The sequence below is a fragment of the Cajanus cajan genome, chromosome 2, assembly GCF_000230855.2.
Source record: "Cajanus cajan strain Asha chromosome 2, NIPB_CcT2T_4, whole genome shotgun sequence".
NCBI lineage: Eukaryota > Viridiplantae > Streptophyta > Magnoliopsida > Fabales > Fabaceae > Cajanus > Cajanus cajan.
In genome coordinates, this window is record NC_138518.1 from 56,936,944 (window position 1) to 56,949,029 (window position 12,086).

The 12,086-nt window shown below is 30.8% G+C and overlaps 2 protein-coding genes across 2 annotated transcripts; both read left to right on the forward strand.

Annotated features, from left to right (window-relative positions):
• Positions 1-1,018: 1,018 nt before the first annotated feature.
• Positions 1,019-3,064, forward strand: LOC109811284 (ATP synthase gamma chain, chloroplastic). The gene has a single exon (XM_020374977.3). The coding sequence runs from the start codon at positions 1,106-1,108 to the stop codon at positions 2,144-2,146; it is 1,041 nt and encodes a 346-aa protein (XP_020230566.1). The 5' UTR covers positions 1,019-1,105; the 3' UTR covers positions 2,147-3,064.
• Positions 3,065-8,724: 5,660 nt separating this feature from the next.
• Positions 8,725-10,248, forward strand: LOC109811288 (protein S40-6). The gene is made up of 3 exons (XM_020374982.3): positions 8,725-9,122; positions 9,252-9,324; positions 9,505-10,248. Exon 3 carries the CDS (start codon positions 9,515-9,517, stop codon positions 10,094-10,096), a length of 582 nt encoding a protein of 193 aa, XP_020230571.1. The 5' UTR covers positions 8,725-9,122; positions 9,252-9,324; positions 9,505-9,514; the 3' UTR covers positions 10,097-10,248.
• Positions 10,249-12,086: the final 1,838 nt, after the last annotated feature.

Sequence of the window (12,086 nt, forward strand, 5' to 3'; positions counted from 1 at the left end):
AATTTTGATACATTAATCTTGTTAAAAAATACCATTAGAATCAATTTAATAATAAAGGTTGAAATTATATATACATAATCTTAGATGTTTTCATTGTAAATTATAAAAAAGTTATACATTGTCAACGAATCATAAATGTAATAAATATGACTTTTAAAATTATGATAAATATTAAAAAACTTATCATACATAACAATGTGAGATCAGATGATGTGTACAATTTATATATACTAATAGTATATTTATACTAGATAAGTGAGTGTCGTAATAATATAAATATTATTATAAATTTGATCTTTGTTTTTGTCAATCTAATTCCTGATGATTAAATAAAAATAGATAAATTCCACTTTTAGTGAAAAGGTAAATTTCAATATAATATATTATATGTTATATAAATTAAATTGAAAAGATTAATTAGTTTAAGATGAAGTTTTAAAATATTAGTACGAAATAAAATAAAAATTAAATTGAAAAGAAAATAAAAACTACAAATGAAAAATCATATTATTTTCCACATAGAATTTAATTGAATTAAAGTGTAAATGTTTTTCATATTGTTAATTAACTAATCATAAAAATATGTTTTTGTCCCTATAAAATTAGTAAGTTTTGATTTTAGTCCCTATAAACCTATTTTCTATATTTTTCATCTTATAAAATTAAAATTATTATTTTTAGTCCTTATTTTAATGTAATTATTTTTAACTACTTTTTATTTATTAAAAAATTAAGTTAAAAAAATTATAAGTCTTTCAAATAAATATTATTTATTCACTTAAAAATAATCATTAAAAATTAAAATAATTAATTTAAATTTTAGATGTATTAAAACTAAAAACTTTTTTTTATAAGAATTAAAATTAAAATTTATTATAAAAAAATAATATTTATAAAGTTTAGAAGGATAAAAAAATATATTAAAAAATTAAAATCAAAATTATGAATTTTATAAAAATTAAAAATATATTTAAATCTATTTAAGTATTTATCTTGTGCTTAGGGAAATTAGTCTGTAAATGCTACACTAACATCACATTTTCTTGTCCTAAAATTTCATCAGAAACAAAACAACAGCACGACGTTGACTCTTAAACCCAATGTCATGTTTTCCTCCTCAAAACCCCACCTCTCTCCGGTTCGCTCCATCCTCCCTCCGGTTCGCTGCGGCATCCGCGAACTCCGCCACCGAATCCAAACCGTCGACGCCACTCACAAACTCACCGAAGCCATGAAGCTCGTCGCCGCCGCCCGAGTCCGCCGCGCCCAGGAGGCCGTTGTCAGCGCCCGCCCCTTCTCCTCCAACCTCGCCGCCGTGCTCGCCGACGTCGCCCAGCGCCTCCAAGACGACGGCGTTTCCACCCCCCTCACCGCCTCCCGACCCGTCAAGACCGTCGCCCTCGTCGTCGTCACCGCCGACCGCGGCCTCTGCGGCGGTTTCAACAAATCGGTGATTAGCAAAGCCGCGACCCGAATCGAGGAGTTGAAGAAACTCGGTTTGGGGTGCGTCGTTATCAGCGTCGGCAAAAAGGGTAACTCGTTTTTCGCCCGCAATGGTAAAAACAGCGACCCTTTTGTTAAAGTTGATAGCTTTATAGAGATTGGCGGTTTTCCCACCGCGAAGGAGGCTCAGGTCATTGCTGATGATGTTTTTTCGTTGTTTGTGAGTGAGGAGGTTGATAAAGTTGAGCTTGTGTACACTAAGTTTGTGTCTCTGGTTAGGTTTGAGCCTGTGATTGGGCCTTTGTTGCCTTTTGTGAATGATGGGAATGGGAATTGTGGTGATGGGGTTTTTAGGTTGAGTACTAAGGAGGGGAAGTTGGCTTTGGAGAGGGATGTTGTGAGGTTTAGGAAAGAGGGTGAGGGGTTAGTGTTGCCCCTTATGGAGTTTGAGCAGGATCCTGTTCAGATTCTTGATGCCATGTTGCCTCTTTATTTGAATAGCCAGATTTTGAGGGGCTTGCAGGAGTCTGTGGCTAGTGAGCTTGCTGCTAGGATGGGGGCCATGGCGGCCGCCACCGATAACGCGGTGGAGTTGGGGAAGAGCCTTTCGGTTGCCTACAACCGGGAGCGGCAGGCCAAGATCACTGGAGAGTTGTTGGAGATTGTGGCTGGTGCTGAGGCACTAACAAGAAATGACTCATGAATGGGATTTGGTTTTGGTTCTCCTTACCATTGTGGTGTTGAGACTTGTGAGTGAGCACGATGGATTTTGTTTTGCTGGGATTTGAGTTGTTGAATTTGTTGTCATTGTGTACAACGAGCAGGGAGGAGGAGAGAAAATTTGATACATGGTTTAGTTTTTGGACAGAGAGGCAGGAGAGAAATTGTACAGTGTGAACATTATAAGAACCACCAAATGTTAGTATCATCAACTAGGAGTCTGTTTAGATACAAGCTTTTGAGTTTTGAGAAACATCGAAAGCTCTTCTAAGTTGGTATTCAAACAGATACTAATTCATTAATCAATGTGAACAACACAAGAAGCACTAGATGTTAGTATCCTCAACTAGTTCATTGTTCAATGTGAACAACATAAGCACCTGAAGTTAGTTATACTCAACTAGTTCAGATCCTCTCCTACAAGATTTCTCTACATTAGGAATCTTGACTTTGCATCACATTCTCTCCCCTCCTTGATTGTTGAGTAATGACAAACTTAACAGCTCAAATGCGAAATTCAGTTGGAGAGGATCCAAGCAGAAGTATTATTCTCTTTAATTCTTAACTTGTTCTTAGCTTTATAAAACTTTTACTTTAGTCTTGAAATTTGTCCAATGTTGTAAAATGTCACTTTAGTTCTTAATGCCGGTGGAAACTGTAGTGAAAAAGGACCAAGTGAATGTCATTTTGCAACGTTTGCAGGTTAAAATGCAAGTTTTGTTAAGGTTAAAGTGAAGGATGCTTTCAATTTTGGATATCAAAGTGAGGGCTTACACAATATGCGATGCAAGAGGTTCCCAACGTCACATTTCACAAATACTGTAGCTTCTCAATAGTTGATTGATAAATACATGAGTTTTGACCCGTTACCAAGAAAGTGCATTGTTTTCTTTAACATCTCTCCTCAATGCTTATGCATTTTAATTGCATGCTTCTTGGTTTTGTAATTGGAATGTAGTTTGGCTGTTTGTGTTAAAGTAAAAGAAATTAAAACTTGCATGATCAGAACAGAACTTTGGCCCCTCATCTGCCTATGTTTGTTGCCATGCATTAACTCCAACATAAACCATCACACTGATTCAAAAGAAACTCAATATAAAGTTACATTTTTTCCGTTTGAATTATTGATGGAATAAAAGTACGTCTATGAAATTGATTCATGCATCAAAGTGCTGTTGATTGGAAAAGTGAAAATTTTCAATGGAGTAAAGTATCTTTGGGGCCTATTATTGATGAATAGATATATAGGGTACCTTGAGATGACATGATCTTCACGCGTGCTTTGGTAATGTCTAAATGTCTATATCAACCGATGCTTGACCCACATTCTTTGGTTTTGGTTGGCATCTTGGGATTTTAGGGGTAGCTCTTCAACTACAATTTGACATTGGAGGTACATTTTAGATTTAGAGGAGTTAAAGCTCACGTGCTGTGGAAGTAATGGCACTTGCAGGGCTAAAAAAAATAAATATCCTTTTTCATGACATTGAAATTGGTGGACCAAATTAACCAGTAGTTATGCTCTTATGTGAGGAAGGGTATTGAGAGAAAGATCCTGCTTTAAGAGACGTGCACAAATATATATACTCAATCAGGTTCTTGTTGAATAATAAGTTATTAAAAGAAAGTTTATTCCATGAAATAATTTTGAGAAAAGCGATTTGATAAACTTTATGGTAAAATTTAATGAAACAGTTAAGAAGAAAATTATCAGAAAATTTAGAAGCTACCAAAATTACTGAACACGGCATTTGATACACAAAAAGCTTTGAAGATTTTAGTCTTTGAAAAAGTTAGTTTCTTATGCTTGACTTATTGTTTAAATAATAATATTCTTAAAAAATATTGTTTGTTGACAATGTTTTTTTTATATAGGTTTTTTTATAAAATTGTTTTCAGGTGATGTGATAAACTACCATTAAGTTAAGAGAAAATTTTTAATACATTAAAATTTTGAGATATCATTATTCACTTATTTAATGATGTAGTGAGTATTTTTTTTAATCTTAAATAACTTTTATAAATATTTTAAAAAATATTTATAACTAATTAAATATATTTTAATTATTCTTATAAATCATTATTATCAAAATTTATGATTTTTTTTATAAATCATAACTTTTTTTTTTAACACCTAACACCTCCTTAAGTTCATGTTCAGTTTTCAGTCATGGGGTTTTAATGTTCATTTAAAAACTATTATTTTCGTTTTTATATATGAGACCTATTTAACTAGTTCATCAAAATTAAGAAAAATTATTAATAATAAATTTGTTCTATTATATATTTTTTTTCTTAAAAGTACTTTTGTACTATTTATTTATTTTAATTAATATTCATATATCTTTTAATCAATTAGAATGCAAATATTATATTATTTATCTCTTTTAATTAATATTGACATTTCTCTTAATCAATTAAAGTATATTCCTTTTAAAGAGTTTACAATTAATGTATTTTATCAAATTAAAATAATACACTTTAATTAGAAATATTTTAATATAAAAACAATTAATATGCGATACAATATAAATTAGATTTTATAAATAGGATCGAGTATTAAAACTGAACAAGTCTCATTTGATTTTGAGTTGAGTTTGATTATAAATTGAGTTTTGCCTCATTTTTGCTTCGAGACTTGGTGTAAAATAGAAGTAAAGAGAGAATCACTTTCACAAACTCAATCAAACTTAAATTTACAAATTTTAGAGACAGTATAATTTCACACGACTTTTGACTTAAGCTTGTAAATTCATTGGATCTTCAACGAGGACAAGTGAGAAGCACAATTCAGAATTCACAAAAGATAAATATTCTTTAGTTGTATTAGAATAATGATAATTTCTCTTCATTTTTCTCGCCCACTCTTGTGCACATCATGATACATACACCTTGGAAAAAAGGGTAAAAGATTAAAATTAACAGGGGCTAGTACACTGCACTTAGATTATAATAATACAATATCAGCCTCCGCCAAAATTGACCAAATTGATATTGATAATGGTTCAGCATGAAACAAATCTATCCTCTTCGATTCGTGTGGTCTTGTGCTATATTCTCAGTTTTGGCTCAATGCGGGAATGGCTTATCAGTAACTAATTATGCATGGCCACTATCTTGTCATAATATGTAATGAGGTTATGTTATAGTATTTGTCTGAGGGGATATTTTATGATGATTATTTTTATAAGGTTATTATATAAACATATTTCACAATGATGAGATATTGTCTGCTTTGGGCCTTAGTCCTCACGATTTTATTTTTGATCATTACTCAAAAGGCCTCTCGATCATTGAAGTATATTTGTGTTATATAAGTTGTTATTTCTTATCTTATTTTATCGTTGTGAGACTTTTTGTATCCCAACAATATGCATCAACCCTATTTTTTATGATCATTTCATGAAAATGACATTTCTAGTTGATGATATTATTAGTAGAATTCGATTGAATTATATGGTGCCATTGGGTTATAGATTGTCATATAATTGAAAACTGTATCTTTCATAGTACAGTTTAATTTTCTAGTTAGAAATGGGTTTTAGAACCACATTAGATCGGAGTGTTCACTAACTTTATTAATGACTAATTTTTATTCTAGAAAATCAAATTAATTATTTTCAGTGGAGTCTTTCTTTCCAATCATCTTTTTTTTTTCATCCACAAAATTCAAACCTGAAGTCTTACTTAAAGATGTCAAGTTGAGTTTCACTCTCATATTAACAATCTTGTTATATAAGACTTTTAAATTAAGATTTTAATTAAAATATAAAAATGTATGGTCATTTATATATAATGATCTTTAATTTGTTGATAATGCAAAATTACTTTGATAAAAAATATATAAGAATTAAGTTTTTTAATCAATTATTATAAAAGTTAATAATTTTATTATACATTAGAATTTATAATTAAATAATAATATAAAATTTTCAATATGTTCTAATTAAATTTGTTTATAATAATTATTTTAAAATCATATTCAATTTTTTAATTAATTGATTAGTAATAAAAAAACATTTTAATTTAACATATCAAAATTAAGCTCATGCTAGTATCTCCCCAAGAATACTTACTTTAGGCAAACTAAAAATAGAACAAAGGCAAACATGTCTATATCTCTCTCATTCCATAATAGGCCATTGTTGTCTTAGAAAAATTGTACACTTCAAGTATAATATTATAGGCCATATAATTCAGAGGGGTGGTTCCAGAAATCAGGCTGATATGTCTGTATCTCATTCCATAATGCACATCTTTCAATAATGGCTTGCCACATTATAGTCACAATGCCCTAGGATTTTACATTAAGTTAGCACCAACTTGCATAAAAAGTGAGAATATTATAACCCATACGCCTCAAATATTCTAATCTTGTTATAAATTTCAATATCACAAAAAGAAAACTTTTCCACCTTTGTTCTTATTTACCCGCTAAGAATATTCTAAATCATCGAGTCAGAGACTTGATTTCACTATAATAATATAACTGTTATTGTACTTTTTTATACAGTAAACTTTTTTACTAAATAAATTATCACTACAACAAAGTGTATGGTATTTAACCATTACGTATACATGTTTAATTCTGCATCATGATTCACATTTAAACAAAAAATACATCGAAATTAATGCAAGAATTATTTATTGTTGTTTACACGTCCAACTCAAGTTGATCTGAATTCAAAGATGCATCATGTTGAGTCATAGGTATTCGCATTACTTTTCCACCTTATTGTATACACCAATAACAAACGAACTCAACCTTAACATGATTATTTTACTATGCTTACACTGCTTTAACGACAGATAATCAAGTGCGAAAAACACTACTTGTTTGGTCCCACGTTTTTCACTTTTGTAGCCGCCACTATATGTCTAAATATCTAATGCATGATACAGCTGGAGTATGTTCAGCTTTGCAACATGATTCTGTTCCAGGTTTGGAAAAATTCTCGTATTCTTTAGTTAGAATTGTTCTCACTTGAATCTTAACGAGAAGTAATCTAGGAGTGTTGATTAATTAGGTTGGTACACCACAATCTCTTGTTTCTTCTCCAACTTTAGCCATAGGTAAACTTAACACACGTTGAATGACTGCTTGGTAATTGATGCATGTGGGTCACGTTGTTGTATATCAGCCAGCCATAAGGAACTTCCACGAAGGACATCATAGGGATTTAATTAATTAACTAATGTAGAAACTAGTTTTGGTTTTTAATACTTTATTTTTATTTTCCAAAATATCTTTCTTTCTGCTAAATAAGAGAGAGACTAATCTTTATTCACTAATTGCTGGGTCAAAAATTAATTTTGAGTTTTAAAACTGAGGTCTGATATACTTTTATTTCAAAAAATTAAATATATCTTAATTATGTTTTTATTTTCAAATCATTCGACAAATTAATGGTAGAAAATGTTAAAATCAATATATTACGTAAACGAATTACATTGATCACAAATATTTTTGGACTTTAATCGAATGAATTATGTTCGAATAAATAATCATATCAAAATTTTAAGATTAATAAAGATAAAGGGAAAAAAAAAAGTATTCATCTCACGAACACTAGTATTTTTACTATTTTAGAACACATGGCCCTAAACTTAGGATCCCTCCTATTTTTTCCTTAGATATGAATCTCAAGGTTGAATCTAAGACCACATGTTTAAGACATCTATGGTCCCTTCCCATCAGAGCCACACAAATTGGTGACTTGGTGTTTGGTTTTTAATATTGTCATCAGATCCTTTTTTGTTCCACCTCAGAATTTCCGTGTGTTAATTTTCTTTCTCTATTTCTGTACGTTCATGCAGTATGCTTTTGTTATTAGTATTATTATTGTTATTAATATTATAGATAGTGGCATCTTCCTCCACTTGATATGTGAATTAACAAATTAAGGGCAGAAAAAACAAAAGATGATTTGTGTGCCTATTTGTTTATTTTTTTTTTTAATACAAATGCATATATAGCATTTGTATTCTTCCGTTGAAAACTTTGGCATTTTGTCTGCTTCCCTGACAATAACCATTCTTTATCTATTGGCCGTCCATTCACAAGGCAATGGATGTACCTATAACATCATTTCTATGTCCCTCATTTACCATTGTTACTGCATATTTTTAACTTAGCCTATGTACTAGAAATTTATTAACACAGCCAATAATTGACTCACAGTTTTTACCCTTGGTACTCCATTAAAAGCCAATATTCTCTGCTCCATCAAAACTTATCATATACTAATGGGTCAGTAATCACAAGTGACAACAATTTACATCCCTTAACCAAATTATTTAGATTTAGATTTTAACTTTATATATGAAATAAATTATGTTAAGAATAGAATACTTGTTTTGTGTTTGTTTATGATCTCACTGTTTCTGATAATAGATACCTTGTATAATACTATGATTACTAAATAAAAAAAACTTACCATATGGTAAAACTGAAGGACAGAAAGTGTGACATGGATGTGGTTATGGCTAGTGGCCTTGTGAAAGCTATAAATGGGAAGAAAAGGAAACCTGAGCCCTGGGAATGGCACAAGGAAAAGGTAAAGTTACATGCCTTTATTTATTTTTATTTATTTGAAATGACCAAAACAACTAAGCATCCACTATATTGAGGACTATGTCACATGAAATTTAACATCTCTTGTTCCTTTCCTCTATTTTGCATTAAAGATTCCAATAGATGCAATTTCAGATAAAGTGAGTAAAAGAGATTTACTGCACCTCTTAACCTTTCCTTGTCAAAAGTTAGTCCTCTCAGAACTGAAGAGTTAAATACATGGAGAGAGAGATCCATCACTTAGAGGATCTCTAGGGGCAGAAGCAGAAGTCAGGTCTGTCTTATTCCTGCCCCTTGTGGCCTTGCTTCTGTTGTTCAGCTCTTGTGGGGTGCCCTTCTGCTCCATAAAATCCATCATATGCAACCCTCCTTCAAACATATAGAGGTAAGGAATTTTAGGACTTGTGAAATATTAGTATTATTAATTGTCAACCTCAAATTCTGATATCAGAATCAAAAGAGACTATCTCTAAATCTAATTTCAACTTCTATATGTATAATTTCCATATTTCAGGTAAGAAGAAAAAAAGGGAACTGTCCAGAATCAACATAAAGTCAGGCCTTTGGAGCTTCTGATTCAAACAAAGGTATATATTATTATTTACCTTAATGGAACATAAAAAAAAGTCCTTCCTCATAACATGCTTTTGAGATTAATTTCTTTTGAAATTCCTCTTCTTTGAAGTATATTAAACAATATTAGAGTTTTGAGGAAGCCAAATTGTGGTTCAATTTCTAGTGAAACGTTTCCTGTGATTTGGATGTAGGAAGTGATTGATGGATAGTCTAAACAGGCAGAGGAGTGGAATATGGAGATGCTTGAGAGATGGAGACTTTGAAGAAGAAGAAGTTTGGGCTGTTCTCAAGGACAGACCTGATTATCACAAGCCAAAAGAAAAAGGGTCTTCTCCTCTTGCTGTCCCCAGGACTCTCCCAAGTGCAACAAGGATGATCCCAAGGACTAGTAGTGGCAATAGTAGTGCTAGTTCCTCTCATGAGACCAAGGTTCTTCAGCAATCAGTACCTCTCAACATTCCTGATCGGTCAGAGATTTATAGGAACAAGCAAAGCAAGACCAATAAGAGTGTTTCAAGGTTTGGTGACTATGATGATTTCTATCATTCTGTTGATGGTGAAGGTGATGGTGGAGGGTATAATAGTGATGGTGAAGAAGAGGAAGAGGATGATGAGTATGATACCAAGCTGCCCCCACATGAGTTCATTGCAAGGAGGCTTGCAAGGAGTCAAATATCCTCATTTTCAGTTTTTGAAGGTGTTGGGAGGACCCTCAAAGGGAGGGATCTTAGCAAAGTGAGGAATGCTGTTCTTACAAAAACTGGTTTCCTTGAGTCATTGTGAAAGGGGCTTTCATGAATCAAATTTGTGATGTATAGGGGGGTAGTTACTTGTTAGTGGTTGCTTAGTTATTGAAATTGTGTGCATGTTGTGTATGTAAGATTGGTTTAGGCATTTACCATGAAAAAGGCAATGATTCAATTTGGTTGTGGCAATTGAAAGTTTTCAATATCCTACTATGTGAAATTTATGGAATGTGGTAGTAAAGAGTAATTGTTCAGAGCATCCATACAGACAAAATGATGGATGTAATTTGTATTGAAATTGAACATACAGCCATAAATCATTTAGAAGTACAAAAGTGTTTTTTAGTCCAGTGCCATATAGATCTCCAAGTTAGCCTCTAAATCTTTGATAAAAAAAATTCTGAAGTAAATTTGTTTCTTAGAGTGTGTTTGGATCGGTGGTAGTTAAACTCAAGTATGATTTTTGGAAGCAATAAATAGTTATTTTTTGTGGAGAACTTGCGGTGATTTTGTATTCACTACAGTTTTCTACCATCAAACTAAACAAGTAGAGATATGTTTACCTTGGACAGTACATTTTACTATTTTAGCTAGTGAAATTTAAATCATGATGAATTTCAAATAATATTAAGCATGATTGCATAAACACTCGTTTGGGTTCTCTGTTTAGATACAAGTGTGATAAGAATAATCTCGTGGACATCTATTTATCTATCTTCTATTTATTTATAATATAAAGACTAATAAAGATTTGAGTGCGTTATCAACATTATTTCTTATATAGTATATTTTTCTTATTTCTCATTTTTTATATTTTTTTTATTATTATATAAAAATTAATACTTTTCAATTAAAACTAAGAAAATGAATGTCTTTTATTTATTATTAAACTCTCATTAAAAATTATTTATTTATAATATAAACACAAGTTATGACGTTGTTATCTCAAATTTCTAAGGTTTATAAGTTTTTCCATATCATCATTTTTTGCTTATGTGTCATTTCACAATTTGTTATACTTGTTATTATTTGGAGGTTAATAATTTTTAATTGGAACTATGAAAATAAATGTCTTTTTATTAGTTATGAAACTCTCATTAAAAAATATTTATGTCATTCTCTTGATCATCTCTGTCTTTTTATCTAATCATCTCCTATATTTTTTTAAGTATTTCTTTTTTCTCATCTAATCATCTTCCACATCATTAATAGATTCCTCTTTGATTTTATTTATCATTTCTTCTTCTCCTTCTTTCTCTTTCTACCCTTTAATCATTTCATTTGTTATCAAGTTAAGTTCAACCTTACATCAAGAGTTAATTGTTGGAGTACAAGGAGGAACTATACATAATTGATAAACAACACCATATATTCCAATTTATTCCATTGTAAAGAAGATATTGTGCTTGGATATTTTTAATGATATTTATTCAAATGAGAGGAGATATTTAGAACTTTTTAATGTCTTTTTTTTAGTAAACTTTTGCAAGTTCATATCATGTTTTTGAATTTTATAAAATTTCACAAATTTTAGTATAAATAAAAATCTACATTTCTTTCTTAATAATTTTTTTTGCAAGGTACATCTCCTCAAAACCTTATTTAATATCACCATTGCTTCTCCTTTCAATTTGTTGATAGATTTTTTTTTTCACTATTATTTTCAATTGTAATTGTCTACCTATTATAATTTAAAGGAAGAATTGTTAAGGAAAGATTGCACTATGAGCACTTGAATGAATTATTACACCTATTGATTGAGACTTTTACAAAAGACAATAACATATAATAGAACTTGTTATGCTTAATCCAATTTTAGAGAAAAGAGCCTAGAACATCCCTCTCTAATGTCCATTCATCTTCAACAATGATCATCTTATTTTTGAGTTGTTATACTTTTAATACATAGTTGAACCTATATTTTTTTTTTCTTTTTCTTCTCTTTTTGTATCTTGCATACTATTGCCAATATTTTTTCTTTTTCTTCTCTTTCATGTATCACTCGTTTACAATACTTTAGGGTTTAG